The 16,679-nt window shown below is 38.2% G+C and overlaps 1 protein-coding gene across 3 annotated transcripts in view; it reads right to left on the minus strand.

Moving 5' to 3' along the window:
* Positions 1-455: 455 nt before the first annotated feature.
* KLHL4 (kelch like family member 4) overlaps positions 456-16,679 on the minus strand; it is a 183,152-nt gene continuing 166,928 nt past the window's right edge. For 2 of the 3 annotated variants that reach the window (XM_033233225.1, XM_033233233.1), the window contains 2 exons: positions 5,745-5,916; positions 3,551-4,208 (listed from right to left, as the gene is read on the minus strand). In XM_033233225.1, coding sequence (XP_033089116.1) covers positions 4,149-4,208; positions 5,745-5,916 — 232 coding nt within the window. In that variant the 3' untranslated portion in view covers positions 3,551-4,148. Of the gene's footprint in view, positions 522-3,550; positions 4,209-5,744; positions 5,917-16,679 lie in introns of those variants that run through there. The other variant, XM_033233240.1, reaches the window with a different exon arrangement.

Consider the following 16,679-nt stretch of genomic DNA (forward strand, 5'->3'; position numbering starts at 1 on the left):
TGGAGATCCGTGCTTGCAAATTAGGTAGTTCATGTGATATCTTCCATAGACAAGAGGGGAGATGCTCCTTCCATCATTTAAGTTGGGACTTAGTGTCTCTAGCAAAATGGACAGGATGTAAAGAAAGTTCATTACGAAGAGAAATAGCAACTGAAAAATCTGTCCCTTCTACCTGAGGTGATGTGATTGGGAGAAAGTAGACATAGAATGATGACAGTTTAGGACATATGTGTTTCATGGCCTTTTTTTTTTTTCTTTACCTAGACTAAGATCTCAAGGTAGGAGTCTTGTTAGAGAACTTAAAATAAAATCCAGAGTCACAGGTTTTTTTTCTATATTGCATTTGGAACTCCAAAGGAAACTGTCTTTCAGTGTTCCCTCCATATCAAAAAGGACAACAGCCACACTTGAGTCAGATTGATAAGTGGCATTGTTGTGCAGAGAAAGATCTGAATTTAGTGACCCAGAGTTTCCTTCAGCTTCTGTGTGGTATAGAAGTTTTGTGGAAGTTCTTGCATGCCCTGTGGAAATACAGGAAGGTAGCAGACAGTGTTAGAGAATCATCATGATGCATGCTGAGAGTTGCAGAGTAGGGAATCCTGAACACGGTCATAGTGATTATAGAAGAAAAGCAAGAAGCAGCAACATTGTCTTTCAGATCTGAGTATAGTAAATGTGTGAGCCCTTATACTCTTGAAAGAATATATCAATAACTCCCTTTCCTACATATATTTGTTTAAACTAGCCCTGATAGGTTATCTCTGCTAAAGCATGGCAACAAGGGTCCACTCTTGCTCCTCTTTTTCCCAACCAAGTTTGACTGAGACAAGCACAGTTATGTTTCAGTGCCCTGGGCCTCTGCAGGTCTCTATTCTGATGGCTCACATCTGCTCAGATTTTGGCAGCTCATCTAGGGCATTGTCTTAGTTCATTTTCTGAGGCTTAAAACAGAACCTGGGTAATTTATAAATAAAAATAATTAATTTCTTACAGTTAGGCAGGCTGAGAAATCTGAGGTTGAGGGGCCATATCTGGGATGGCCTTCTTGTTGGTAAGAGCTGTCAGGTAGGTCCCAAGGTAACACATAGCATCACATGACCAGGGGGAATATGCACCCTGAGAATGCTAGCTTAGGTCACTCTTCCTTCCTCTTCATATTGAAAGAACACATTCCTCAACACATCACAGCCTTGAGCACATCACATCCCCCCATATGCCTCCACTTCCTGGGCCCGACACAAACACATCACAGCCTTGAGCACATCACATCCCCCCATATGCCTGCCCGACACAAACACATTAAGAAAAACAACACCTGGAGAAGCTCCAATAAGGTTACAACCGTTTGTAAAAGCGCAGGAACCAATAGAAGGCTGCTAAAAGCATAACTTCACATTAACATGTAAACCAATTGTAATGCTGTAGCCTAGAGAAATGCCTTGTTCCTCTGTAACCTGACAAGTCCTGTTTACCTGGAGCTATAAAAAGCAAGCGCACGCATTGTTTGGGGCCCTCTTGTATGTTGTAGAACGGAGGGACCAAGTTGAACTTGCATTAAAGATCCTTGCCGCTTGGCTTTGACTCTGGACTCTGGTGGTCTTCTTCGGGGAATAAACGGTCTGGGCATAACAATATAAAGTCACCAGTCCCCCACTCTTATGATAATCCATTAATCCACGAATGGATTCATCCATTCAGGAGGGCACAGGCCTCATGGCCCAATCACCTCTTAAGGGCCCCACCTCTCAATACTGCTACATTAGGAATTAAGTTTCAGCATGAGTTTTCGAGGGAAAAAAATATTCATACCATAGCAGCCATAGTGGCCTGAACACCATTTTTAAATGCAGCTATGAAGTGGTAGCCTGGGAAACATATATGTCTCTTCTACAAGTCAATATAATCAAGTCCAGCTATGCCATTGAGAAGAGAGTATTCAACTTTTACTTTCCTCTTGTCCATGAATGATTCTAGACACAGTCTGCCTCTTGGTAGCACCTAGTTGTTACTGGAGGATTGGCAAGCTAGGCTGCAAAAAGTCCTTTGATCTTTTCCACTGGTTGACACCCCCATTTAACTTAACAGGCCAAGCTGTGCATTGGCAATAAAGGTTTAGGTAACTCTACTTCTACACTGATTTCAATAAGGTGTGAATTCAAAAGACCTAACAGGGCTGTATGTGTGTTTTACAGCTTCTCCGTGTCTCTATCTTCACCTCTAGAACTGCAGAAATCTATAGCTCTATAGCTCTCTATTTAGAATTAGAGACAATGGCAGGTGTAAGAAGAAATAAATAAATGGAATTTTATTTTTGTGTTTAAGTATTTTAGTGAATAGGAAATGTAAAATCAAAAAATCCATTCAGGTTGTGCTTGATATATTCTAAAGCCACACCATAAGGAGAGGAAATAAAGTTTATTTAAATTCAATTTGACAAAGTACAATACCTTTGTACAACTTACGTTGTTCTTTCTTAAAACTTAAAAGCTAGTAGTATATTTTATAAGCATTTCTCCAGATTTTGATTTCACAATCCACAATAAAAAGTCTGTTTAAAAGAACTTATTGTAGAAATTCTAAAATTGTGCATTTACTTGAAAAGTTACTTTCATAAAGGGTTTTCAATATTTCATCTTAGTTGTATAATTAAATGGAATAAATGGAAGCATTACACATAAAATACTATTCAACTAGCCATTTTTGTTATTTTAAAACTTTAAAAGTTTTTTTTTTTTTTTTTTTTTGTATAGCACACATATCTAACATTTTCTACTGGATAATATAACAGTAACAGAAAAGCATGTACTGGTACAAAAAAGATAACTATTGAATTTGAACAGGCTTATTGAATATTTTGGTTTTCCCATGTGTTAACACTGAATAACGTCCTCAATTTTAATGTACTTTAAAAATTGTTTTGCTTTTGAAAACTTGTTTAATTTAACGATACGTGTTTATAGAGTTAACATAAATGCTTGAGGAGAACATTACATTCTATACAAGTGAAGCCCTGACACTCCATAGCTGAGGTCACAGTTTGTATCAATATGATAAATATTCATTATTTCGTTGTATAGGCTGTGTATATGAAATTACAATAATATTCTACTGTTAACAAATCTAACAAGACAATATGTTAAGAAATACCAAATTTATATGTGTGCTCTGGCAGATGAGCAAACCTGTAAAAATTTTGACATACTGTGATCAACATAACAAATTTTGTCAAAGAGCCATTTGTTCTTTTTTTTGTTTTTGTTTTTTGTTTGTTTGTTTGTTTTTGAGACGGAGTCTCGCTGTGTCGCCCAGGCTGGAGTGCAGTGGTGCGATCTCGGCTCACTGCAAGCTCCGCCTCCCGGGTTCACACCATTCTCCTGCCTCAGCCTCCGAGTAGCTGGGACTACAGGCACCCGCCACCTCGCCCGGCCAGTTTTTTGTATTTTTAGTAGAGACGAGGTTTCACCGTGTTAACCAGGATGGTCTCGATCTCCTGACCTCATGATCCACCCGCCTCGGCCTCCCAAAGTGCTGGGATTACAGGCTTGAGCCACCGCGCCCGGCCTCTTTTTTTTTTTTTTTTTTTTTTTAGCTTCAACACAGTAAAAGCTTTCCTCTTGGTAAAGGTGAGGAATTGTTTAGCTCTTTGGGATATTATTTGAATAGGAGAATAATGGCTTACTAAAAATCGAACTTTCTATTTTAAGCTTCAGATGTTACCTTTTATATTTCTATGTTCCAGATAATAAGAGTATGTTTAAAAAAAAAAACTGAAAATGTTTTTAACTTCTAAGGCTCTTACCTTGAAATGTATTAATGCTTTTATAACCTGCACACTGTGGACATCATCATTATCAGTTTTCATTAAATATTTTAGCATTTTGTAGTAATGGGGCTATATCTAGACTATGGGTTTCCTTTTATATTATCAGCTGCGATAACACATATGCTTAATAATTCATATGTAATCATGTTTAAAAACGTTTTGGCTTCACAAATGAAAGCAATTATAACTACAAATTAAAACGATACAACAATTTTCCAGTCTGATTATTAATTGCAGGAAAAGAACATGTATTTCTTTCTCCCTTTGTCCTACTCAGTTTCTTGAAATTATCCAGTTTCATTCCATTTGATAAAAATAGACAGCTTTAGGGTAGCTTCACCACTACAACACATGCACCAGCTCTTCCAATGTTAACAGGAACTTCCTAAAACACAAAACAAGAAACAAAACACTGTTGGAACTCTGATTTTAGCATAATATAAAATATTATATTCAATATGGTTGAAGAAGTCCTTACTTATTTGGTCTAACATCACCTCGTCTAAAGATGAGATAAACTGCAGCCCAGATAACAGGGTAGTGTGGTGGAAAAAACACAGCCTTCAGAATGGTAAAAACCTGAGATTGAGGATCAGGTGATCTTAAGTAAATTTAATCTCTCTGATAATATTCTCACTTGAAAAATTACAGCTAATTATACTAACACGTCAAGGTTTTTGTGTTGTGATGGTTGAAATAATGAATAACAATTTGCACTTAGTAGTTATAATTCCACCATCTGTTAGTTCTCTTTCACTCTTTTCAAGATCACACAATGAAACAGTGACACAGGCGGAAATATAATCTAGGACTCTTAGCTACTTGCCTACAATCTTCAGAAAAGTAAATCCCACAAGCTGGTCAAACATCTTGATTACTGTATTTGACCTAACACCTTGCATGCTATTTTTTTTCCTTCCATTTCTGGGTGGTCCTAAGCATTGATAAAATAGGAGCTACCTACATTGTAGCATTTAAGGGTTTTTGAGTCTTAATGAGTCAGATTATTGGAGGAGAGAGATTAAAATCTCATTATCAGCTGTCATTACATTAACACCAATTTACTTAGAGCAATAGCCAGCTGTACCCTGTAGAATACAGAGTAGCATGAAGTCAGCAGAAGGGAAGATGAAGTTAGATAACAAATACAAGGTTTACCTATTTGCGGAGATGGTAAAGAGTTAATCATACTTTATGTTTTTTGTTAACTCATCATTTAATTGACAAAGTATTATTAAATATTTTAGAATAAATCTAGTGCTATCACTGGCAAAGTAGTCAAAAGGGTCAAATTTGCCTTTAACATCTCAAAGATGCCATTTCAATGATATTTTTTGCATTCTCCTTGAAATTAGTTCTAATAGACGCCCAGCACTTTTGAGAGGTTTTAATTCTGGTCCCTTATTTTATTGTTTACTAAATTATTGACTGACTGAAGAATTTAGGAGTATTGCAGTCTACACAGTTTCTATATGGCAAAGATTGAAGGCTTTTCTCCTGGGTGCCAGCCAATAATAAAGGCAGGTATTTGTGGAAGAGGATGTTGCCCTTGATTCTCAGGTCACAACATATACATAAAAAGTTGGCCATGGTAAAGTGCTTTATTTTATTTATTTATTACTGAAGTATATGATTGGATTCGCTTATTTTATTTAAAGAGAATGTTTTCATGAAGTCAAGAGAATGGTCTGTCCTCTTTTATGTAAGTACTGATGGCTCCTGCTATCAACTATCATGTCATATCATATCAACTAGATCAACTAGTAATTCTCTAAGGTATAGATAGAACACACCCTATAAATTTCACTAAAAGATCTTGTAAGGGCCTAGAGAAGAGAATACAATTAATTCCAAAAATACATTTTAATATATTCTTTTTAAAACCTGAAATATAATAATTTGAATATTTTAATTTGAATACCTCTTTCCATTCATTTCTCTGTGCATCATATGACTCAACTGTGTTCAAATAAGTATGTCCATCATATCCTCCAACCACATAGAGTTTGTCTCCAAGCGGGCACACAGCAACAGCATCTCGAGGAACACTCAGAGGTGCCACAGTTGACCATGAGTCACTTTTTGGATCATACCTTAATGGATTTAGAAAGACAATTGGGAGGAAAAGTCCAATAGAGTTACAATTGAAAATAATAGACATTCTCAAAATGTATACCTACCTGAAACACAGGATTAAAAACACTTTATACAAATATTAAGTGTAGATTGGGGCCGGGCGCGGTGGCTCAAGCCTGTAATCCCAGCACTTTGGGAGGCCGAGATGGGCGGATCACGAGGTCAGGAGATCGAGACCATCCTGGCTAACATGGTGAAACCCCGTCTCTACTAAAAAATACAAAAAACTAGCCGGGCGAGGTGGCGGGCGCCTGTAGTCCCAGCTACTCGGGAGGCTGAGGCAGGAGAATGGCGTAAACCCGGGAGAGGGAGCTTGCAGTGAACCAGGATCCGGCCACTACACTCCAGCCTGGGCGGCAGAGCAAGACTCCGTCTCAAAAAAAAAAAAAAAAAAAAAAAAGTGTAGATTGGATAATATTAAGGATATGTACATGACAAATTACCTTCAGCCACTAGGTGTCTCTCAAAGCATATTGAACAAGTTTCCTTTCCAAACTACCATGCACTTCATTAATAAGTACTCACATAAACTTTAAGGAAATTTCACAAATTGTGATCCTGGCATGATATAAAAAATGTCTCCTCTCATTTGGTAGTCTGATTGAAGAGCTTTGGTTTTCTTTTATTATTTATTTGTGAAAGTTATACATAAGATGCCTATTTTATATGAGAACTCATTTTAAAGTAAACCTAAATATAATTGCCTTTCTATTTTTGCTGTATGAAATGTACTATTTTGGTTTTAATACTATTTGCGGATAGAATGGTCATAGACTTATCCTGTGTTTTTCCCTGCTGAGAGTTCTTATTATCTTCAGTGGAGTTAAGGTTTACTGTTTTCTATTTTAATCTGAAGTTAACTCCTTATCCCCAAACCTCTTTAGTAAGCAAAATGAAAAATAATACAGTAAGTAATATTAATTAACATATTTTCTAGAAATTCTTAACCTTTGAAGCTTATTTTTAAAAATACATAATACTAAAGTCTAAAAGTTGAACAATGAAGAAAACTCATATAATTATACACAAAAATGCTCCCTGACTTTATATTGGCCTATTTGTAAAAGTCTAATGAAATATATTTATTTTACAGAGGAGATTTTCATTTATCACTTTCCACTGATATATTTGTATTACTCCCTCTAACCACTGTTTGTATCTCTTTAATGATATTCTAAATCATGATTTCAGCTTCCATCTGAAATCGGTATCACATCTAGAATTTTAAAAATACTATCTGAAATCAGCAATAACTCAGACAACTTAAATTCTATATCATCGAGTGTCATGTAGCATACACTTTAAATTCAGATGTTATGATAAAGTCAGAATCAGAAAATTCATAGCTGCATGCTCTGGCTGAGCCAAATCTTCAAAACAATAGCTATTGTTAATTGATGCTTCACTCAGCTGACAGTCAGGGTACACACACAGATGAATCATGAACCAAAACTCATAGGATTTGCTCATAAATTTGCATCCAAGACCCAAGACTTTTCTGCATGGGCATGGTAACTAATGCTCAAAATCTGGTTAACATTATTATCTGGATACTGCTTGATTAAGAAGAGGAGTTTGGGGAATGTTGAAGTTTCCGAAGAAAAATTAATTGGTAATATGGTTATCATCTGTAAAGATACACAGAGCAGTTATTAAAGACAAAAGTAGTCACCGCATATTCAGATTAAAATAGCATTACTTCTCTTCCTTGTTCCTCTTTTGCTTTTCTGTCTCCCCTTACTTTGAATGTAGGTATATATATTCTAATGGAAATGAAATTGAGCCTGAAGTCAAGAGAATGAGTCATGGTCTTATTTTCCCACTTAGAGTAACTAGGAATCATTTACTTGATTTATATGCCTCAATTTTCTCATTAACATTATAGCAATAGTGATCCCTAACCCAACCAATGTGATGGTTTTAGAAAACTTTAATTTAAATTATTATCATAAGTAATTGCGTATGCCAAAAGTGTTTTAAAAAAAAAAAAGCATCAGAAAAATTTTTCAAGACATGGAAATGAGGATTATCTGGTTCCATAGAGGGTGTATGGACCTTTAAGTGTTTAAGTGCATTTTTTTTTTTTTTGAGACGGAGTCTCGCTCAGTCCCCCAGGCTGGAGTGCAGTGTCGGGCGAACTCTGCTCACTGCAAGCTCCGCCTCCCGGGTTCACGCCATTCTCCTGCCTCAGCCTCCCGAGTAGCTGGGACTACAGGCGCCACCACTAAGCCTGGTTATTTTTTTTTTTTTTTTTTTTTAGTGGGGAGGGGGTTTCACTGTGTTAGCCAGGACGGTCTTGATCTCCTGACCTTGTGATCCGCTCACCTCGGCCGCCCAAAGTGCTGGTATTACAGGCGTGAGCCACCGCACCCAGCCCCTTTAAGTTACTTTCTACTGAGAAGCCTATTTTATAACTCTGTGTGTGTGGAAGTTGTAAAAAACTGAGTTTCCTTGTGACTTTTTTCTATAACAATACAAATTCATTTTGCATGATAGCAATAGAATTGATTTCCACAATGTAGAAATAATGACTCCCAAAGATTATCTTTTATTGTTATATTATATGATTTCAACTAGTTTTGCATCTATTGAGAAATTATTTCAGTATTCAAAGTTGTCTAAGTACCTTTTATTCTAGGTACCTTTTCAACTTGTTTTAACATCTTATAATTGTTTTCTTTATGAATCACATGAAATGTTTAACACATGTTCATTTTATATTTTTTAATTTTTAGTTGATATATATTTGTACACATTTATGGGGTACGTGTGATATTTTGTTACATACATAAAACGTGTCATTTTATATTTGCATGAAAGCCATGATTTTAAGTTTTTGAAAATTATATTTTAGCACTAGTCATTTTCTCAATGCCTTTTCAAGGAAAATGACAATAATAGCGTAATAATAGGGTGATAATGTTAGTAATAAAAATAATACTGGATTATAGCAATAATACTAAAATAAAACTACCATACTTGCAACTGACTCCTATTAAATAATTAACATATGGCAAGCAATGTGGTAAGTGCATTATCACATTTTATCTTGTACCCTATGTGGTTGATACTATTATTATTCCCATTTTGCATATGAGGAAACTGATGTTTAGAGATGTAAAGTAACTGGGACAAGGTCACATAATAAATAGTAGATTTATTTATTTTTTTTTATTTTTATTTTTTTTTGAGGCGGAGTCTCGCTCTGTCGCCCGGACTGGAGTGCAGTGGCCGGATCTCAGCTCACTGCAAGCTCCGCCTCCCGGGTTTACGCCATTCTCCTGCCTCAGCCTCCCGAGTAGCTGGGACTACAGGCGCCCGCCACCTCACCCGGCTAGTTTTTGTATTTTTAGTAGAGACGGGGTTTCACCGTGTTAGCCAGGATAGTCTGGATCTCCTGACCTCGTGATCCGCCCGTCTCAGCCTCCCAAAGTGCTGGGATTACAGGCTTGAGCCACCGCGCCCGGCCATAAATAGTAGATTTAAAGTTTGAACTGAGATCTGTCTGACATCTAATCTGATGCATTTAACTACTATACTACGCATTTGTTTAGTATGTGTAAAGTTCTCATTTTTCTCTTTTTAAAAAAGAGTATGAGAATTTTAAAAATCAGTAAATTTGGGAGTGTAATTATGTCAGAAAATGAGGTTGAACATTTACTTATAGGATATGCATGTAAGTCTGTAATTGTGTAGTCTGTGCCACAGATTATATCAGATAACATAAATTAAATTTATATTTTTAGTGGTTTATTTAAATTGATACAGACATTTTAAACCATAATAAGGCTAGTTCTACTGTGAACACTCTATGGTGCTAAAATATGCAGCCCAATTTGTTTTTTTTCAAGTTTTAACACAGACTTCCACAATTTCAAGAGTTCACAGAGTAAAGCTAAGAAAGTGCTGGCGTTATAATAATGGGAAGAAAAATGATTAATTAAAATAGTCGTATATTCCACATTTTTTTGTTATGAGAGGTATACTTTTTTGTCATAAAATCAACTTACATAGTTGCATACATTTAGATACAGGAAGCCAAGTTAATGCAACACAAGTTTTACCACTAAGCCTCAACAAAAAGCTTCCAAACTGCAATAGAAACAAGAAAGCACAGACTATAATAAATGAAAACAGTCTTGCTAGGATTTATTACAAGAAAATTGCCATTATAAGACAGAGAATTATTTGTATCTCTGATTATATATTTACGTGATTTACTTCTTGACAGATACAATTTTTGTGAAGTCAGATGCGGTTTTCACAGCAACAAACCTTCACAGCTTCTTATTTACTAGGTATCTTTGTACAGTTCTATGTTATTTTGGATAAAATCCTTTAGGCAACTTTTAATATTTCTGTAAAAAACAACATGGGTTTTCCATATCGATCTTTCTCCTTGACCTCTCCGTCCCATGAGTTTAGCACTCCAATGCAGTTTTTTGTTTGTTTGTTTGTTTATTTTTTAAAGACAGAGTCTCATTCTGTTGCCCAGGCTGGAGTGCAGTTGCGCAATGATCTCAGCTCACCATAACCTCTGCCTCCCAGGCTCAAATGATTCTCATGCCTCAGCCTCCCCAGTATCTGGGATTACAGGCATGCGCGTCCATGCCCAACTAATTTTTGTATTTTTTTAAGAGATAGGGTTTCTTCATGTTGACCAGGCTGGTCTCAATCTCCTGGCCTCAAGTGATCCACCCACCTCAGCCTCCCAGAGTGTTGGGATTACAGGTGTGAGGCACCGTGCCCTGCTCCAATGTAGTTTGAAGTGTCAATGAAATCTTAAGATACCATAATTATTTTATACAAATTCGTTAGCACTTTTGATCAAGACTTTTCCCAAATATAATAATTCCAGATACTATATGTTTATGTTATATATGATTTAGTCTTGCCAACTATCAAGAGTTTTATAAAGAAGTTATAGTTATATGGCTTTTAGGTGTAGAACCGTAAATACTTTTACAGGCATAAGAATAGAATTCAATACCTAAGTATCATTACTTAAAATAAAAACTGCACTTACCTTTGTTGAATACAATTATGGATTTTTAAAATATATGTGTACATTCTCTGGTAGTCAGGCTTGTACACTAACTTTTATGAGTTGTGTGCTGTCTATGACTTTTTGTGGTCTACAGAAGACATCAATAAATCATCTAGGCAATTTAAAATTTTTGTGCAATCTGTCCTTTTTAAAAAAAATGTCCTGCAGTGTTGTTTAAACACCGTTTAAGTCTACTGTATTCTTTGGGTTTTTCTAAAAGGAAACATGATTTGGGCCGTGAATTTGGGCCATGTATTTGGGGAATCAAATGCACGCACGCGCGCGCACACACACACACACACACACTCACACATCCAGAAAGCACGCATCCCTAGAAATGCTCAAGAATACATCAAGCCTTTATGCTGAGGTGATCCCAGGCACAGAACATGACCTGCTAATGCGTGATGGTCTAATGGATGAAGCCAGTCTTCAAAGACAGGGAAGGTGCCTGTTTTTTCAAAAACCCAGTTTTCAGCAAAAGATCAAAAGGCATATAAAGAAACAGAAAAAAAATAAAAACAAAGTCAATTTTAAAATAACAAATTAAATCTCCAGATACTCTTCCTGTAGAAATATAAAGATCTGACTTACAAGACAATAACATAGCTGTCTTATGCTAAAGCCAAGATAAAAATAGAAATAATGTAAATAAGTAAAAAAAAAATTATAATAAAGAAACGTAAAAATTCTTGAGCTGAAAATAAAATGACAATTTAAAAATTCAGTAGAGGGATTCAATGGGAGACTCAAGAAACAGAAGTAAGAATAAGTGAACTTAAAGATAGGTCATTTAGGCCGGGCGCGGTGGCTCAAGCCTGTAATCCCAGCACTTTGGGAGGCCGAGACGGGCGGTTCACAAGGTCAGGAGATCGAGACCATCCTGGCTAATACGGTGAAACCCCGTCTCTACTAAAGAATACAAAAAACTAGCCGGGCAACGAGGCGGGCGCCTGTAGTCCCAGCTACTTGGGAGGCGGAGGCAGGAGAATGGCGTGAACCTGGGAGGCGGAGCTTGCAGTGAGCTGAGATCTGGCCATCGCACTCCAGCCTGGGCGACAGAGCGAGACTCCGTCTCAAAAAAAAAAAAAAAAAAAGATAGGTCATTTAAAATTATCGTGTCTGAGAAGCAAAAGAATAAAGAAAAATGAATAGAGCCTGAGGGACTTATGGGCTAACATCCAGTGGACAAACATATGCATTTCAAAAATCTCAGAAGAAAAAAAGAGAAAAGAGCAGAAATAATATTGAAAAAATAATAGCTGAAAAACCGTATCAAGACACATTATAAACTCTTAAAAGTCAGAGATAAAGAGACAATATTGTAAGCAAGAAGAGTAAAGCAACTTGACACATAAAAGGAATTCTCAATGAGATAACTAATAAATTTCTCAAAAAAACCTTAGAAGACAGAGGCATTTTTTTTTTTTTAAAGAGGGCAAATTAGGGGCTTTGCTGGCATGCCTCACTCACGAGGAAGTAGCAAAATAGTGTGTAGAGATTCACACTGTAAACTTTTAATCCAAGAAGGAACACAGGTGATTAAAATAAAAGCAAAAGAAACTCCAGATACTCTGATGAATTTGGTGGCAGCAGCCTGGGCTGTGGGTTGAGTGGAAAATTGAGAGTGAGTCCCCAGTGCATGAGATGGGGAGAAGGGTCTCCACAATACACATTCCCACTAGGGAGGTAGGTAATGTAGGCCAAGCGGGAACTCCTTGACCCTACCAATCGCTGGATCTGATGTTGGGAGCAGTGGGGAGACCTTGAGAAGGGGTAACAGCAGGAAGTGTGTTGCATGCATTCCAGACGCTGGCTCCAATAGAAGGTGGCCAATAAATATCCTAACTATAGGAGTCTCTATTGAAATCTGTAAGCCAAATGGGCAGCAGTCACTAGCTGGGCAAGTCTCCAGACTGAGATTTGTGATCTAGTCTCAAAGAGGAGAGGAGTCCCCATCGCCAGAACTGAGAAGAGAGAGTGGTATGGGATTAAAGTGTGCATGCAGGAGGTGGGTGACCTCCCCTTTGCAAGACCAGACTAGGAAGAGTATCATGTGGGAGCCCCAGTTTTTGTCCCAGCCAGGAAAGTCTTCAGCCTGGGACAGTTTTGCAGTCTGAGATGTTCTGCTTGTAACTTAGCTATTTGTTTCAGCTTGTTGCCAGTAGTAGGCTTCAGGAGGGAGCTCTGCAGGGTAGTGACCCAGGAAGCAAGGCAGGTATCACTGCCAACTGCTAAATTTTGGAGCCCAAGCCACTCCTCATTTCCCATGCTGGCTCTTTGGAATGACAGAGGTTTCTCCACTCCTTTTAATATTGCCCCAGTGTCCTGAGAACTGCTTTTTATCACCCATCAGGGCTAGCACTTGCACCTGCTATTGGGGAGCCTGAGTAAGGGCATGCCTGATGCAGCCCCATCATAATTTTACCCCATTACCCACCTCATAGGCAAAGCGTGGGATCAGAACCCCTGGGAGTTCCACAGCCCAGCACATTCCCTGGGACAGTAGACTACTTCTCCTTGCTGGTAAAGATCAAGCATAGACCTTACTACCACCATCCCAGCTGCCTGTCACCTGCAAGTGCCTTCAGCTGGCCAACAGGTCAAACCTGCACAGCCCATTACAACTGCTGACATAACTGCACAGTTCTCCGGAAGAAAATGTGCTTTGTGCAACCTCTGCTACCATCATCAACCACACCACCCTAGCTGCTTAGGAGGCCCTGAGCCTGCTCACCTGCCTTGTACATTAATACTACAACTGGCATTTGAGCAAGTCACCACACTAAGGCTGTTTATAACCAAGGAAATTATAGAGCGCCTACATCACTCCTCCACTATCTCTGTCAGGGTTAGTGCTTGTGTCCACCACTGGGATACCTGAGGGTGACCCCACCTGGTCCAGCTTTGCTCAACTTCACCCTCCTCATGGTGCTGAGGATAAAGCCCAGGCCACTGTGTATTCCACAGACCAGCCCACTGCCTGAGGCACCAGAGGCCTTCTCCTGATAAGGAAATACAAAGCAAAAACCCATCTGCTACCACCACCACCACCACTGGCTCTTACCTCCTTCAAGTGCTACGTACTGGCCTGTAGGTTAAACTGCAGAATCCAATACAAAATCCATTGACACTAATGCAGATAAGCTTATGGAGACCTCTGCTACCCCAGCTCCAAAGGAGGCAGTGAGCCTATTCACACCCCTAGAACATTGCTATGACAACTGGCACTTGAGAAAATCACACTAAGGCTACCTATAATGAAAAAAATTCCTCGAGTCTTTGCCACTGAAAACACTCAGACTCAAAGCCTAATGATCTTATTCAAAATAGGTTATATTCACATCTTAAGGGGAAAAAAGTCCTGTCCAAATAAAAGTAAATTTAAAAATAAGAAGATGTGATATTTTTCTTTTCAAATGATAAGGAACCAATGGAACAGTTCTGGAAGTATAAAAGAACAGGGTGTTATGATCACCACCACAAAGCATTGCACTAACTCTTTAGCAGTAGTTCCTAACCAAAAGGAAATACATGAAATTTCAGAAAAAGAATTCTAAATATTGATTTTAAAGAAGCCCAACAGGAATCAAGAGAAAACTGAAAACCAATACAAAGAAATCAGAAAATCAATCCAGAATATGAATGATAAATTTGCCAAAGAGATAGATTTTTTAAAAAAAGAAACTTCTGAAAAGGAAAATTCACTGAAGGCATTACAAAATACAGATGAAATCTTCAATGATAGACTAGACTAAGCAGAAGAAAGAATCTCAGAGCTTGAAGACAGTACTTTTTAATTTATCCAGTCAGATAAAAACAAAACAAAAAAAATAGAATTAAAAAGTGAGCTAAGCTTTTGGTAAGTATGGGACTATGTAAAATGTCCCAACTTACAAATTATAAGTATTCCTGGGGACAAAGAAAAAAACCCAAAATCTGGGAAACTATTTGAGAAAATAATTAAGGAAAACTTCCCTAGTCTGGCAAGAGATCTAGGTATCTCGATGGAAGAAACTCAAAAAACTCCAGAGAAACATTGTAAGAAGAATCTCACCAAGACATATAGTCATCAGACAGTCTAAATTCAATATGAAGGAAAAAAAATCCTAAAATCAGCAAAAGAAAAGCATATAGTAACCTATAAAGGAAACCCCATCAGACTAACAGTGGACTTCTCAGCAGAAACCTTACAAGCCAGAAGAGATTGGGATTTTATTTTCAAGGCACTTAAGGAAAAATCTGTAAACCCTGGCTTGTGTATACTGCCAGAATAAGCTTCATAAATGAGGAAGAAATAAAGTCTTTTGCAGACAAGCAAACACTGAGAAAATCTGTCACCACTAGACCAAACTTACAAGAAATGCTCAAGGAAGTTATAAACATGGATACAAAATTTGGTCAATACTTGCCATAATAAAAACATCTGAAAGTATAAAACTCAAAAGTCTTATAAAACGATTACAAAAATAAGGCTACGAAGTAGCTGTATAACAATTAATATTATGACAGGAATAAGACTTCATGTATCAATATTAACCATAACTGTAATGGAGTAAATATGCCAATTAAAATAAATAGGTTGACAAAATGGATATATATATATATATAAAAGGATCCAACCATACACTTCTTACAAGAAACACCTTATTGATAAAGACACTTAGGGACTTAAGTTAATGGGGTGGAAAAAATATTCAATTTAAATGGAAAACAAAAGCAAGCAGGAGTAGATATGTTTACATCTGATCAAGCAAACTTTTTTTTTTTCTTGAGATGAAGTCTCGCTCTGTCGCCCAGGCTGGAGCGCAGTGGCTGGATCTCAGCTCACTGCAAGCTCCGCCTCCCAGGTTTAGGCCATTCTCCTGCCTCAGCCTCCCGAGTAGCTGGGACTACAGGTGCCCACCACCTCGCCCGGATAGTTTTTTGTATTTTTTTAGTAGAGACAGGGTTTCATCGTGTTAGCCAGGATGGTCTTGATCTCCTGACCTCGTGATCCGCCCGTCTCGGCCTCCCAAAGTGCTGGGATTACAGGGTTGAGCCACCGTGCCCGGCCTTGATCAAGCAAACTTTAAATAAACAACAGTTTAAAAAGACAAGGAATGCCATTATATAATCATGAAGAAATCAATTCAACAAAAAGTTATAACAATCCTAAATATATATGCACCAAACACTGGGGCACCCAGATTTATAAAACGAATATTACTTGACTTAAGAAAAGAGCTAGGGAGACCCGGGGGGCGGAGCAAGATGGCCGAATAGGAACAGCTCCAGTCTCCAACTCCCAGCATGAGCGACACAGAAGACCGGTGATTTCTGCATTTTCAACTGAGGTACTGGGGTCATCTCTCTAGGGAGTGCCAGACAATCGGTGCTGGTCAGCTACTGCAGCCTGACCGGCCTGAGCTGAAGCAGGGCGAGGCATCGCCTCACCTGGAAGCGCAAGGGGGAAGGAAATCCGTTTTCCTAGCCAGGGGAACTGAGACACACAAAACCTGGAAAATCGGGTAACTCCCACCCCAATACTGCGCTTTAAGGAAACAGGCACACCAGGAGAATATATCCCATACCTGGCCGGGAGGGTCCCACGCCACGGAGCCTCCCTCACTGCTAACACAGCCTCTGCGGCGATCTATCGCAAGGCAGCAGCAGCGAGGCTGGGGGAGGGGC

The sequence above is a fragment of the Trachypithecus francoisi genome, unplaced genomic scaffold, assembly GCF_009764315.1.
Source record: "Trachypithecus francoisi isolate TF-2019V2 unplaced genomic scaffold, Tfra_2.0 Contig01451, whole genome shotgun sequence".
NCBI classification, from domain to species: Eukaryota; Metazoa; Chordata; class Mammalia; order Primates; family Cercopithecidae; genus Trachypithecus; species Trachypithecus francoisi.